Here is a 16,008-nt window from a genome sequence, read left to right on the forward strand (position 1 = left end):
ACTCAGTTGGTTAAGTGTCTTATTTATTTATTTTTTTTTAGATTTTATTTTTTTGACAGAGAGAGACCCAGCGAGAGAGAGAACACAAGCAAGGGGAGTGGGAGAGGGAGAAGCAGGCTTTTCTCAAAGGAGGGAGCCCAGTGCGGGGCTCGAGCCCAGGATCATGACCTGAGCCAAAGGCAGACACTTAACTGACTGAGCCACCCAGGTGCCCCCCTCTAGGAAGTATTCTTGAAAACAAAAACAAAAACAAAAAAACATGAACAAGCATCTAGATCTAATTACAAATTTATAGAAAATACAGGGGGACAAAGGAACATATTAAACTGACATCAAGGAAATGAAATCAGCAAAACTCAGCAGAAAAGTCTACAGGAAAAACTCGATTTCTTCAACAAATTTATGAGGGGAAAACAGATGGCAGACAAAGCTGTAGATTAAAAGATTTAAAAGGCATTTCAACTGATGGCACTGCAAAACCTCATATGGACTCTGATTTTAACAAACCATTAAAAAATAATTATGGCCCAACTGGGGAAATACGAACATTGGATGCTTGACGCAACTAAGAAAATAATGTAAATTTGTGTAGGTGTGATTACGGTATTGTGATTATGGTTTCTTTTTCAGTCCATATCTAGAGACAAAGCCTGAAACATTTACACAAAACGATATAACATCTGTAATTTGCTTCAAAATAAAGGGGGGGTAGGGATGAACGTAAGGTGGGCAGGTGAGGTGAGTTTGGCCAGGGTTGATCACTGTCGCATGATGAGTACATGGAGGTTCGCTATCCTACCCTCTCTACTTCCATATTGTTTGTGATTCTCTACAATAAATAGGTTTTACAAAATTACCTGGAATAATTCCAAGCCTCCTTTGGTTAAGGTCTCCATCACAGTAGATTCTGCTCACTATCTACCTCAAATTTGCTAAATACGAGATATCCAACTTGTCCCTTTAGAGCTTTCTCATTTGAAACTGATATAGTTTTTCTTTTCCAACACCTCCACAACCTAACCGATCTTTCCAAGTATCAGCAGAAATCTCCACCCAAAGCTTGCCCCTCCTTCATTAGTCAAAAGCAATCTCTCTACCTTATGCACTCTCTATCCAAGCAGACCCTAATTTTTCAGGAGGCAAGGAACATATTTTACTGTCATCACTTCCCACAGTCTAGCACAATAGTTTGCACATAACAGTTGATTACCCAACCAAAAAATGTGTGGGTCAGATCTGGCCTGTGCAGGGTTGAGTGGCAAAACCAACAAGTAATACAAGATCAAAAGCAGCAGACACATATACGAATCCTATAGATCATGAAGAATGGATGAACAAGCGGTGATTGATCCATACAACGGAATAAATACTACTGACGTGAAAAAGTAACACCAATATTACACACAACAGAATGGACAAATCTCCAAAACATCACGGTAAGAGAAAGAAGTCAGGTATGAAACACTACAGAGTATGTATCATTTCATTTACATGAAACCCTAGAAAAGGCAAGTGGTTGCTTAAAACAAGAGATGAGGTAAGAGAATGGACTATGAGGGTACAAGGGTACTTTCTGAGTGATGGAAATACTCTGTATCTCTTTCTAAGTCTTGATTATTATAGTTATACAACTGTATATATTTGCCCAGTCATCAAACTGTACAATTAAATGGGCAAATACTATAATTATACATTATGCCCTAATAAAACCATGTTAAATATCATAAAATTAGAATTAAAAATTATAGATATTTGTGGGGGGTTTTAAAGATTTTATTTGTCAGAGAGAGGGGGACAGAGAGAGAAAGGAGAACACACAGCAGGGGGAGCAGCAGGCAGAGGCAGAAGCAGGCTCTCCATCAAGCAAGGAGCCCAATGTGGGACTTGATCCCAGCATTGTGGGATCGTGATCTGAGCCAAAGACAGATGCTTAACCCACTGAGCCACCTAGGCATCCCTGTGGGGTTTTTTAATTTTTACTTATTTGAGAGAGCATGAGCAGGAGCAGGAGAAAGGGGAGAGGGAGAGGGAGAGGGAGAGGGAGAAACAGGCCCGACGTGGGGCTCCATTCCAGGACCCTGGGATCGTGACCTGAGCCAAAGGCAGACACTTAACCAAAAGAGCCACCCAGGTGCTCCAAAATTATAAATATTTGTAATAGGACAGAACAAGAGCTCTTACAAATTAGTAAGACAGGCAGCAAAAGGGGCACCTGGGTGGCTCAGTGGGTTAAGCCTCTGCCTTCACTCAGGTCATGAACTCAGCGTCCTGGGATCGAGCCCCACGTCAGCTCTCTGCTCAGCAGGGAGCCTGCTTCCCCCTCTCTCTCTGTCTACTTGTGATCTCTGTCTGTCAAATAAATAAATAAAATCTTTAAAATAAAAAGAAAGAAAGCTAGGCAACGCTCTTCCCACCATCTTTCCATGCCACTATAATGGTGTACACAAATGTCCTGGCAGATGCTCTCAAGAGCATGAACAATGCTGAGGAGAGGGGCAAACACCAGGTTCTTACTAGGTTGTGCTCCAAAGTCATCACCAGGTTTCTGAGAAGATGAAGCTCGGTTACATTGGCAAATCTGACATCACGAATGATCACAGAGCTGGGAAAATTGTGGTGAACCTCATGGGCAGGTTAAACAAGTGTGGAGTAGCAGCCCCAGATCTGATGTACAACTTAAAGATCTAGGAAAATGGCAGAATAAACCTGTTCCCATCACCCCAGTTTGGTTTCTTTGTCCTGATGACCTCAGCTGGCTTTATGGACCACAAAGAGGCATGACGAAAACACACAGGATGGAAAACCCTGGGTTCTTTCTCTAGGGATGGAATACATAACACGCAAATAAAATGTCTCAATGGACCCAAAAAAATAAAAAATTTGAAAAAAAAAAAAAAGGCAAGAAAAAAAAATAGAAAGGTAGGCAAGGGAAATAAGCAATTAAAAATATAGGCAATTAATATGAAAGTATTCACAAATTGTATCAGTAATATACTATTTTTCACCTGTAAAACTGGCAACAAAAAATTCTTTTGTATCAGTTTTAAATATACCATTTAGCATTGGTGAGGGTTTAGGGGAAACTGGGATTCTTGCATACTGATCATGTAAACATAAACTGGCTCAATCTTTCCACAGTAAGAGTGGCAAACGCCTTACAAGACACAAATACCCTCCAGTCTAACTTTATGTGCCAAGACAGTTCTTGGAGAAAGAATAGTCTTTAACAAATGGTGTTGAGACAACAGGATATCCACAGGCACGAGAATGAAGTTGGACCTCTACCTCATACCATATACAAAAATGAACTCAAAATGGATCTAAGACCCGGGGCGCCTGGATGGCTCAGTCAGTTAAGCGTCTGCCTTCAGCTCAGGTCATAATCCCAGCATCCTGGATCGAGCCCCACATCGGGCTCCCTGCTCGCTGGGAAGTCTGCTTCTCCCTCTCCCACTCACCCTGCTTGTGTTCCTGCTTTTGCTGTCTCTCTCTCTCTGTCAAATAAATAAATAAAATCTTAGGGAAAAAAAAAGAAGCATCCAACTCTTGATCTTGGCTCAGGTCTTAATCTCAGGGACCTGGGTTCAAGACCTGCATTTAAAAAAAAAAAGGAGCTAAAACCTAAACATAGGAGCACCTGCCTGGCTCAGTAAGTAGGTGACTCTTCATCTCAGGGTCATGAGTTTGAGCCCCATGTTAGGCACAGAGATTACTTAAAAAAATAAAAAATAAAAATAAAATAAAATACCTAACTGTGAAAGCTAAAACTGTAAGACTCTTAGAAGGAATATATATAGGTTAATTTTCATGACCTTGAATTAGGCAGTGGTTTCTTGGATATGACACCTAAAGCACAAGCAACAGAAAAAAAATAATTTGCATACTGGAATTTATGAAATAGGAAAAAAACACCCCTTTGTACTTCAAAGAACACTACACAGAAAGTAAAAAGACAATCCACAGAAAGGAAAATGTACCTGCAAATCATCTATCTAAAAAAAGTCTAGTATCCAGAAAAAATAAATTTTCAACTCAACAAAAACACAAGCCCATTAAAAAATGGCCTATAAGAGGGGCCCCTGGGTGGCTCAGTGGGTTAAAGCCTCTGCCTTCGGCTCAGGTCATGATCCCAGGGTCCTGGGATCGAGCCCCACATCGGGCTCTCTGCTCAGCAGGGAGCCTGCTTTCTCCTTTCTCTTTCTGCCTGCCTCTCTGCCTACTTGTGATCTCTGTCTGTCAAATAATAAAATCTTAAAAAAAAAAAAAAAGTCCTATAAGCAAGCACATGCAAAGATGTTCACCACTAGTTTTTGGGAAATGCAAATCAAAACTACAAGGAGATAGTACACACCCATTAGGATGGCTATATTCAAAAAGATAATGAAAAAAGTTGACAAAAACACAGAGAAACTGGAAACCTCCTACATTGCTGGTGGGAATGGAAAATGTTACAGCTGCTTTTTATGATCCAGCAATTCCACTCCTAGATATTTATCCATGAGAAATAGAAACATATGTCCACATACAAACTTGTATGTGAATGTTCATAGCAGTATTATTCATAATGGCCCCAAAGTGGAAACAACTCAACTGTCCATCAGCTGGTAAATGGATAAGCAAAAAGCCATGTATTGTATGACTCCATTCTTATGAAATGTTCAGAATAGTAACCCCATAGAGACAGAAGGTCTGGATGAGTTTGCCAGGGGCTGGAAGTGAAGGGTAGAGTGGGGAATGATAATGGGTATGAGGTTTCATTCTAGGATGAAGAAAAAGTTCTGGGATTAGAGGCCCCAAGGTGGTTCAGTTGGTTAAGTGGCTGCCTTCTGCTCAGGTCATGATCCCAGGGTCTTGGGATCAAGTCCCACATTGGGCTCCCTGCTCCCCGGAAAACCTGCTTCTCCCTCTCCCACTCATCCTCCTTCTGTCCCCTCTCTCGCTGTATCTCTGTCAAATAAATAAATAAAATCTTTAAAAAATAAAAATAAAAATTACCTTAGAGGGGCAACAAGGTTGTCAGTTGAGAATCCAACTCTTGATTTCAGCCCCAGGGTTGTGAGATCCAGCGCCACGCTGGGCATGGAAGCTGCTTAAAGTTCTCTCTCTCCCCCTCCCTCTAACCTTACCCTTTGCTCGCATGCTTGCCTATGCACTCTCTATCAAAAATATATAAATAATGCCTTAGAAATGAATTTTATATGAAAGATATTCATTCTATTAATAATTTTTCACCGGTCAAAATAAAAAGAATGCCCATGGGGCGCCTGGGCGGCTCAGTCAGTTAAACGGCAGACTCTTGATTTCTACCCAGGTCATGATCTCTGGGCTGTGGGACGCAGTCCCGTGTCCAGCTCCACGCTCAGCTCAGCTCAACAGAGTTCCCCTGAGAGTCTCGCTCTCCTCTGCCCCTTCCTCACCCTGCTCACAGCTCTCAAGATGCTCTCAAATGAATACATAAATAAAATATTTTTAAAAAAAAGTATACCCATAATATTCTAATGCCCTTCCCCCAAACAAGAAAACAATTTTAGGATAAAACCAGTTCTAACTTCTGGCCTCCAGACCGTGAGAGAATAAATTTTTGTTGTTTAAAAAAATTTTTTAATTCTTTAACATTGGAAAAAAGAGGCGCCGGGGTGGCTCAGTGGGTTAAGCCTCTGCCTTCGGCTCAGGTCATAGTCTCAGGGTCCTGGGATCGGGCCCCGCATTGGGCTCTCTGCTCAGAGGGGAGCCTGCTTCCCCCTCTCTCTCTGCCTGCCTCTTTGCCTGCTTGTGATCTCTCTCTCTCTCTCTAGGACTCTGTCAAATGAATGAATGGAATCCTAAAAAAAAAAAAAAAAAGGAAGAGCTTATTCCTTTAAAAAAAATTGGGAAAAAAATTTTGAAGTATACTCACAGTAGGAATCTATATTGATAAAAAGGAAATACATGTATACATATGGTAGAAGTTTAAAAATATTCACACCAGGGGCGCCTGGGTGGCTCAGTGGGTTAAGCCTCTGCCTTCGGCTCAGGTCATGATCTCAGGGTCCTGGGATCGAGCCCCCATCGGGCTCTCTGCTCAGCGAGGAGCCTGCTTCCCACTTTCTCTCTGCCTGCCTCTCTGCCTACTTGTGATCTCTCTCTCTGTCAAATAAATAAATAAAATCTTAAAAAAAAAAAATTCACACCAAAATGTTAACAGTCCTTACTTCTTGGAAGTAGTATAACGGGGGTTATTTTTTTATTTCTTTGGTTTGGCATTATTTTCTAGTTTCTTGACAATTAGTATTAATTAGTAGTAGTATTTAAACAATCTGTTGATTTTAAAAACATGTATTCTAGAGGACAGTGGTATTAACACCTCATACCAAGAAAGAAAGGCTGAATAACTAACTTCAAGGAATAAAGACATCAAAATTCCAGACCTCATCAGACACCTAACATTTCGTTAAATCCAAATTACTGGAAGTTAACTTTTAAACCTCTACAACCACGCTCCTAATGGAGTCTTACTTATGCTGTGGCAGAAATTTATAACACTTGATGGTAACTAAAAGTTACATTATTTTGACAAAAATCAAAACAGTAAGGGAAACATGAAGGACCGGATCCCCATTCTCAGTCCAGGAACTGATTCTGATGAAACATGGTATACTAGAGGACTGAGTGTGCAGATGAAGCATTTACTCTGCACAGTGTGGAGGCATTGTTCAGATATAAAAATACAGTAAAAAAAAAAAAAAAAAAAAAAAAGGAGGGCACCTGGGTGACATAGTTGGTTAGGCACCTTGATTCCTCATTTTGGCTCAGGTCGTTAATCTCAGGATCGTGAGATCGAGCCCTGTGTCAGGCTCCATGCTTCACAGGGAGTCCACTTGAGGATCTCTCTCCTTCTGCCCTCCCCCACCCCGTGCGCACATTCACGTGCTTGCTCTGTCTCTCACATCAATAAAGTCTTTTTAAAAAATACTGTAACTTCACCAACAAAAACAAAAACAAAAACACTAACAAGTGTTTACTCCCCAAAAGACAGACAAGCTGACAGAAAATAAAGCTACTCATCACATACAAAAGGACAGAACTGAAAATTTTGAAATCAACTCTGCAGTTGTATTTTTACATGTTTTTAAAAAGTGAAAATAGAGCTCTACTTCAGACTTGTTTTGAAGAAAAAGCAACACGTAAAGGAAACACTGCAAAGTACTTCAGAGGAAAAAAAAAGAGTTAAAATGAGTTTTACTTAGAAATGTTTAATTAAGGACATTCTCAATACTGCCAAGAAGTTTGTAAAATAAAAATAGAGTTGGGGCACCTGGGTGGCTCAGTTGGTTAAGCCTCCAACTCCCGGTTTCGGCTCAGACTGTGATCTCAGGGTCGTGAGATTAAACCCCACGTCAGGCTCTGCAAGTTCAACACAGAATCTGCTTGAGATTCTTTCTCCCTCTTCCTCTGCCCTTTCTCCACTCCCACTCTCATTCTTTCCAAATAAACAAATAAATAAAATCTTAAAAAAGAATAAAATAAAAAGTGAAGTTAAAATTAGGTGAGGCTATTTATGAGGTTAATATGACAAAAGCACAATGAACCATCACTACCTATACTAGAACAACCAAAGTAAAAAACAGTGGTAACATTAAATGCTGACGAGCATGCAGAGAAATGGGATCTCACGCATCACTGATAGGAATGTAATATGACACAACCACTCTAAACCAGAGTTTAGCAGTTTCTTTTAAAACTAAATATGGGGCGCCTGGGTGCCTCAGTTAGTTAAATGACTGCCTTCGGCTCAGGTTATGATCCCAGGGTCCCTGCTCAGTGGGGAGCCTGCTTCTCCCTCTTCCCCTGATGCTCTGCCTGCTTGTGCTCTCTCACTCTGTCAAAAAAAAAAAAAAAAAAAACCAGAAACAAAAACTAAATATGTAGCTGGGGTGCCTGGGTGGCTCAATAGGTTGACCTTCTGGCTTTTGGTTTCAGCTCAGGTCATGATCTCAGAGTTGTGGGACCAAGCCCTGGATCAGGCTCCACTCTTGGCACAAAGTCTGCTTGGGATTCTCTCTCTCTCTCTTCCCCCTGTCCCTCGCCCAGATGTGCACGCTCTCTCTCTCAAATAAATAAATAAAATAAAAATAAATATGCACTTATCATATGACCAAGCACTTTTAGGCATTTATACCCCCCCCAAAAAAGAAAACTTAATGTTCACTCAAAAACGTGTATGCAAAAGTTTATAGCCACTTTATTCGTAGTAGCCAGAAAGAGGAAACTCTTCTGGTATGTCCTTCAATGGGTGAATCATTAAACAAACTATGGTACATCCACCCTTTGGAATACTACTCAACATTAAAAAGGAATGAACTATTAATACATGAAACAATTTGGATAGATCTCAAAGGAATTATGGTAATAGGAAAAAAGCCAAAGTAACATACTGTGTGATTCCATTTATCTAACACTCTCAAAATAACAAAATTACAGAGATGGAGAACAGCTTAGTGGTTGCTCAGGGTTAGCGACAAGCGTGAAAATAAAGGGTTAGCATAAGGGATCCCTGAGGTGCTGGTATTGTCCTGGATCTTGATTATGGTGGTGTCACACAAGTCTACACATGACAAACTGCACAGAACCACACACACACTAATGAACACATGTAAAACGCATGAAATCTACATCAGGCTATGAACTGTAACAATGTCAGTTTCCAGGGTTTGATATTAAACTACAATTATATAACATGTTACCACTGCATGAAACTCCGTGAAGGGAACATAGGATCCCCTCTGTACTGGGTTTTTTTGTTTGTTTGTTTGTTTGTTTTGCAATTTTCTGTGAATCTGTATTTCAAAAGAAAAAGAAAAAAAAATTACATGAAGCTATGCGTGAGAAGGCTAATATACCAAATAGAAAAAATTTAACATAGCATTATGGAACATGGCAAAAAGGCTACCATGAACACTTTGACTTTTTTGAGCCCTTACAGTCAATCAACTAATTTGAAAACACAGGTTTCTGCAGATTATTCAAACTATTTCAGCTGAGAGCATGACTGGAGGTAGAAGTCTCGAGTTTAGTTACCAGATACTACATGAAATCTCTTATGGACAGGGCAAGATTTTTTCCAGACTTCAAACTATTTAAGTAAGAAACCAGTGCATAACATAAATGTTTCCAAAATGTTTCTTTCTAAAATCTTTGACTTCAGGGGCTCCTGGGTGGCTCAGTGGGTTAAAGCCTCTGCCTTCTGCTCAGGTCATGATCCCAGGGTCCTGGGAAGGAGCCCCGCATCAGGCTCTCTGCTTGGCAGGGAGCCTGCTTCCTCCTCTCTCTGCCTGCTTCTCTGCCTACTTGTGATCTCTGTCTGTCAAATAAATAAATAAAATGTAAAAAAAAAAAAAATCTTCAACTTCAATCTCCTTAGGGTCCAAAGCCCTTAGTATACAAAAGTCTCTTGTATCATCGAATAAAACTTGTAAGATGAAAATAAATGTACTGCCTGCTGTCTGGATCCAAATTAATGTAAAGTCTAGCTCAAGGCCATCCTCTATTTCCAATATTCCTTTAGGAAAAAAAATAATTCCTCATCATGTTAAAAACGGGAAAATGAACTGAAAGCTTTTATGGTATTCTGCAGCAGCTGAGTCCCTAGCAAATATTCTGAAGGATAGAAAGAACATTCTACTGGCAGTCTTCTGAATTCCTCAAGCAGGCTCTGAGCTGTCCAGTCAGCTCTGCAGGAACGAGCAAAGACAGGAGTCTCAGACCAGCTGCTGGGAACTGGACCCTGATTCTTCAAATAAGCATCCTCTTTGGCCTAGCGCCCCCTTCGGCATTACTCCACACCTGTGTGTGTATACGTGATTAATACAGACAGTCTCCAGTGCCGTGGGTGTGATCCTGAAATAGCTTCCTCCGCCGAATATTACTCCAACAGATTCAACAGAAGGGAGAATAGAAAGCTGAGTGAAATTATACAACAGCTTGCTTCTCTAGCTTCCAAAGAAAAAGTGGCTGAAATGTTTCTCAGCTTCAGCAGGTATAAGAATATCTAAATACAACCATTTGACCAGTGCCCATATCAGCAGGGGAGCCCCTGGATTTTCTTCCCATGGACTCTTCTGGACTCCTAACACTAGGATGTACTGGCAGGCATTTCATGGAAGGAGCTGTGCTAGAAGGCCATCTATCACACCAGGACCGGCCCTGTTATAACACATGCTCCACTTCCCTGCCTTGGATCCTTCTAATAGCTCTTTCCCATCCTTCCTTTACTGAAATATCTTAAACCTTCTGTGTGAACCCAGGGTAGACTACAAAAAGCTCTATTCACTCACTGGTTCCTCAACAGCTAAAAACTTAATGGGGTTTGAAAAAAAGACTCCACACCCTGACACATGAAGGATTCTAACAGCGACAGTGCTCAGGTCACAGATTTTAAGGCGAAGATGAGTCGTGACATGGAAGTATCTTAGTTGAACACATTATACTACTAAACTTGAGGAAATCCACAAACATGAATTACACAGTGCAGAATCTATCCATAGGAAACCTAATGTCTTCTTGATATCAAATGCAGTAAAGTTCAAGGACCTGAGGGTTCTAGTCCCCCAAAGAATTACTGTGGGCTACATTTGCAAATGCACAGAAATTAATACTTAGGGCAAGCGCTTAGAATAAGGTCTCTAAATTCTTTTATACTCAACGCCATGTTAATCTGCCTGATCACCTACTTTGGAGCATAGCATTAACAGCGATCCTATTGATCAGAGCTGGAGAAATTAGCATAAAGAGGCCGTAATGCCACTGCTGAAGAACAGCGTCAGCATCCTGGACTTACCGCGATCTAGAGTACCGTGGACGTCAGGAAGGACACTGTCCCGCTGCAGCAAAGCGGACTACACCTTGGTCCCCAAATTTCAACTCACTGCTAGACAGTCAACTAAACATCACCTTGTATTTTTACTCCAAATTGACCATCCCATCACTGACTTGCAGTGATAACAGCAGTGTTTCCTCATGCTGGTTCAAAGCTACAGCGTGATCATTCAACCCAGGAAGGCAGTTAGGATCCTCTCCACTCTCCCCTGTAGCATCACTCACACTCACTCGTTCTTTACTGTTCCCATCCCCATGAGCCCCCGTCAAGAAATTATTCCTTAAACCCAAGTTTCCCAGCAGGGCCTTCTCAAAGTTCCACAGCCAAATTCATGCTCTAAAACATTATTTTGAACAAGTCATCCAAGCCTTGAAAAAAAAAAATACCTACAGATCTGGCAATGCAGCCAACACAAACCCATCCTGATGAGCTTGGACAAGCTCCCAGCACCTTCCACAAGAACTTTCTAGACACAAGAGGGCTCAAGACCAAGGACTCTGAATCCCCAGAAGGTAACTGCATTCACTATTTTTTTGACATCATTTCTTTCTCTATGGCAATCAACAATTAAATCTTTGAAAAGGGCTTATGGCTCATTTTCACGGACAACCAGAAGGAGCAGGTGGACTGCTTCCTACACCACAGCCAGCCTTGGAGGGGAAAGAATTCCAAGAAATAGATGGTGAAAGCAACTTTAAAAAGAAAAAAAAAAAAAAAAAAGGAACACCAGAAAACTCCGAGTCTGTGCATACACAGAGAAGGCTGAGGTGGTAAGCAGATTTTTAATTTTTTTTAAATTTTGCTTTTAAGTAATGTCTGCCCAAAATGGGGCTCAAATACACAACCCCATGATCAAGCATCACGTGCTCCAAGGATTCAACCAGCCAGGAACCCCCAGTTGGATTTAATTTTGAAAGAGAATATGAAGGCTACAGGATGAAATCCAAATCTTACTCTACATTTAAGTAAGCTCAGTCAGTTAAGCATCCAACTCTTGACTTCAGCTCAGGTCATGATCTAAGGGTCAAGAGACAAAGCCTTGCATTGGGCTCTGTGCTCAGTACAGAGTCTGCTTGCGATTCTCTCTCTCTCTCTCTCTGCCCCTCCCCACTGCTCATGCACACTCTCTCTCTCAAGTAAATAAAGTAAGTCTTTAAAAAGAAAGGAAGGAAGGAAGGAAGGAAGAAAAACAGATAGATGGATGGATGGATGGGACGCCTGGGTGGCTCAGTGAGCGTCAGCCTTTGGCTCAGGTCATGAGCCCTGGGTCCTGGGATCGAGCCCCACATCGGGCTCCCTGCTCAGCGAGGAGCCTGCTTCTCCCTCTGCCACTCCCTCTGCTTGTGGTCTCTCTCTGTCTCAAATACAAATAAAATCTTTAAAAAAGAAAGAAAGAAAGAAATTTCTATCTTGGCAGTCCCTGGGTTGCTCAGCTGGTAACCAGCTCTGGATTTCTCCTCAGGTCGTGATCTCAGGGTCCTGGGATTGAGCCTTGTGTGGGGCTCCACACTCAGCATGCAGTCTCTCCCTCTGCCCCTCCCCACCACTCCTGTGCACTCTCCCTAAATGAATAAAATCTTAGAAAAAAAAAAAAAATTCCATCCTAACTTGTGACCTAGTAGGTTAGAGAAAACATATATATGAGAGGAAAAATAAACAGAGGCAGGCTATAGCAAGAGCGGGAAGCAAGTAATTCAAGAGTTAAAAAGAGGAACCACAAAAATGAAAGATTTGGACAACAAAGAAGTCAGGATTTTGAACTGTATCTTGGGAGTGTTCAGGGAGTATGTCAACCAGTCTGGCTGGGGCAGAGAACACAGAGACCAAAGAAGATGGGAGAGAGTGCATGTTTACAGCCCGTCCCACAGTTCCAGTCCATGGTTCATATGCCTTCTACTCCTCTCCCTATCTGGACTTGAGTCAGTGCAGAGGCCAGGAACCACTACAATTTGTTGACTTATTAGCTAAACGTCAGTCCCCAGAACTCAGAATGTTAGCAACAGTTTTACTAAATTTAATCTCAGAACAGCATAACATTGAGGTGCACTGTGAATTCAGATTTTTAAATACCTGTACTAAAAATAGCAAAACTACTGTAAAAGTCAAGACAAGGATCTACAAATCAAAACAAGAATCTTTAAACTCAGACACTCTTCCAAAAACTGCTTAAGAACATAGAAAATTTTACTACTGACATCCTCTAAAAGAAAAGGCAGAAGAATGGAAAGTCTTAGGAAGTGATAAAGTTTTAAAAACGGGTTTACAATCAGTTTTTAAACAGTAATACCTCTGGGAAATGGAAATTCCTTAATCCCTTTGAGGGCAATATATTTGAATCAGGAATAACAACATCCTGTCTCTACATAAGTTCAAATGTGAACCTTTACAGTATCCCTAACATTAAACAGCAAGTAGAGGAGAAGACCATTTCTAATCTGTCAAAAAGAAAAGCAGCCTGTTTTGGATTTATTACCTATCTTAGCCAGACACATATGCAGAAGCTTCAGCAAAACGAAACTAGGGAACTTCAAGGTTTTAGTTGACAGTGATTACTTAACTGGAGCTTATTTCTGCGAAATGAAACTACCAGAACCTTTAGATATCAACTGGCTTGTTGCTAAACCACAGGTCTATGCTTCAGTCTTGGAAATGCTAACAGGATAGAACCCACGAGCCTTTTATTAAAACGTGATGACCATGGAGAGCGCCCTTGAAGCTTAGCAACAGAGGACTCAACTCTAAAAGGTTCCCCTCTGGAAAGTGAGGATGGGTTTGACATGTAACCCAGCGCCAGTCCTAAAACGCTTGACTGCGTTTTCCATAAAAGGTGGGATTTGGAATAGTAGCATCTAGCAGACACCAGCCCACTAGAAGCAGATGGAACCCACCAACTCATTTTACCCAGACCTCCAAAAAGGTACACAGAACTGTCTGTGCTTGCCAAAGCAGGGCAGATCTGAATGGGTGAATATACTAAAATGTTTCACAAAGGATTACTTATGGTATTGCATTTGCCTACTGTAGCCCCAGTGTAAAACGGGATCTGAAAAATAATTTGAAAGCTCATCCTCCATATCAAGCTAAACACACACACACAGCCCAAATTTTTATTTTACAAAATAAAAAAAGGCTCAGTAACCTATTCCTTCACAGGGGCTCTTCTAGAAGGGCTATCTAGCCGGAAACATTCCCTGCTTATGTCCATAGTTCACCAAGGGCCAAGTAAGGTTCCATTTTGTAACAGCTGAACTTTATACAGAAAGTCATTAATGGTGCAACATTCACTCATTAGCATGAGCCTACCCCCTCTAGAATGAAAAGCATTGGCTGTATCTGCCAGGATGACACCTAACGGTGAGAAGCTGGAGCCGAGGCTCCTGAACTCCTAGAAAGTTCCATTGGCCTCAGAAGAGCTCACTATCTCCTACAGCCTAAACTTAGCTGTCACCCTATTTCTCAATCCCCACAGAAAAAGGCATTGCTAATACCAAAAATTTATTTTAAATAGAAAATTAAAAGATGGGCAAAAGGGTCAACAGCAGGCAAAACCTTACAGGGCTGACATGATTCCTGTTTGGATTGGGGGAGGGGGAGGAGCTTTCTGGATGTTTCTATTCTTGGCAAGGAAAGCACCTCCAGGTCCTATACCACCGAAAGGCACTAACACAGGAATGTTCTCAGGGAATCAATGATTTGCCTGTGCTAATAGACTTCATTTTGGGGTGTGCTGATGGGGAGCAAGATGGGGAGGGCTGGAGGGGGGAGAGAGGAAGGCATGTTTGATTGGGGGGATGGGAGGAAAGAACAGATGGATAAGGGGGCCAGAAAAGGTGGGGAGAGTGTGGATGACTAAGGGAGGTGAGGGGAGGATGTGGATGGCTAAGGGGATGTCCAGAAAAGGCCTGGAAGGCTGAGGGGAAGAAGGAAAAGGTGTGGACCGCTAAGGGGTGGGGGAAGGTGTGGATGGTGGAGGGATGGAGGGAAGGCCATCATCCCCCCGGGAAGCGGCAACGAAGGCAGGCCGAAGGGGGTGGCCTAGCCCAGGCTCCCCCCAATTCACCTTCTGTGGGCGTGTGCCGGGCTGCGCGTGTGCAAGAGCCAGGCCGCCAGGCCGCAGGGCCACCACTCACCCCACGACTCCCTGGTTGTAGTTCCTCCGCTTCCACGGTGTCCCGCTGTACACGCCCCCGCTGCCGTCGGCCCGGCCGCCCCCCGCGGCCCGCCCTCCGCTGGGCTGCAGCAGGCTGTAGTTGAGTCCGTAGGTGCTGGCCTTATTATCGCGCTTCCTCTTGTTGCTGCTGCCTGAGGCCGGGTCCGCGGGATCCGCGGTGGGGACGGCGGCGGAGGAGTGTGGGGACGAGGACGTGGAGGGGGACGGGGACGCCGAGGGGCCCGCGGCAGCCCGGCGGGCCCAGGCCGCCGGCTGGTGGTGGTTGTTGTTGTTGTTGGTCGTCTCCAGGGGCAGGAAGTCCCGCTGCTCCGCGGACTGCGCGTGGCCGCCCAGCAGGCGCTCCCCGGAGCGGTACATGCCGGCCGGGGCCGGGGCCGGGGCCGGGGTCGCACCGCCGGGGCTGCCGGTGCTGCTGCCGCTCCCGCCGGTGGCCGTGCTGCTGCCGCCGCCGCCGCTCGCGCCGCCGCTGCTGTGACAGTGGTGGTTGAAGTAGAGGTTCCTCAGCCCCTGGGTCGTCTCCCAGATCTGCATCCACAGACTGTTGGACGGTCCGAGCTGCTCTGGCTGGAACCAGGCGATCCTCGGATCCATCAAACGGCGGCGGCCGCTGCCCCCGCCCCTCCCCGCCGCCCGCAGGGCCGCCGCCGCCGCCGCGCCTCAGGCGCACGCCCGGCCTCGGCGGCTGCTGCTGCTGCTGCTGCCGCTGCTGCCGCTGCTGCCGCTGCTGCCGCTGCTGCTACTGCTGCTCGGGGCCCGCCGCGGGCGGCGCGGTCGCGCAGGGAACCCGGCCGGCGCCGGCGGCGTCGCTCCCGCCCTCGGGGGCTCCGCGGGCCCTCCCCCCCCTCCCTCCGCCCCTCCGCCGAGCCCCTGTCACTGGGGTCCCCGTGCAAATGGCGGCGGCGGCGGCGGCTGCGGAATAGAGCGAGCAGCGGCAGCGGCGGCAGCGGCGGCAGCAGCAGCAGCGGCGGCAGCGGGGGCGGGG

The 16,008-nt window shown here is 44.1% G+C and overlaps 1 protein-coding gene and 1 pseudogene across 4 annotated transcripts in view; one reads left to right on the forward strand and one right to left on the reverse strand.

Annotated features, from left to right (window-relative positions):
* TENT4B (terminal nucleotidyltransferase 4B) overlaps positions 1–16,008 on the reverse strand; it is a 72,195-nt gene that overhangs the window by 55,368 nt on the left and 819 nt on the right. For 3 of the 4 annotated variants that reach the window (XM_032854526.1, XM_032854527.1, XM_032854524.1), the window contains exon 2: positions 14,986–15,590. In XM_032854526.1, the coding sequence (XP_032710417.1) occupies positions 14,986–15,557 (572 nt within the window). In that variant the 5' untranslated portion in view covers positions 15,558–15,590. Of the gene's footprint in view, positions 1–14,985; positions 15,680–16,008 lie in introns of those variants that run through there. The other variant, XM_032854528.1, reaches the window with a different exon arrangement.
* LOC116865932 lies at positions 2,435–13,708 on the forward strand (annotated as a pseudogene).

The sequence above is a fragment of the Lontra canadensis genome, unplaced genomic scaffold (genome assembly GCF_010015895.1).
Source record: "Lontra canadensis isolate GAN:19392208 unplaced genomic scaffold, GSC_riverotter_1.0 scaffold8, whole genome shotgun sequence".
NCBI lineage: Eukaryota > Metazoa > Chordata > Mammalia > Carnivora > Mustelidae > Lontra > Lontra canadensis.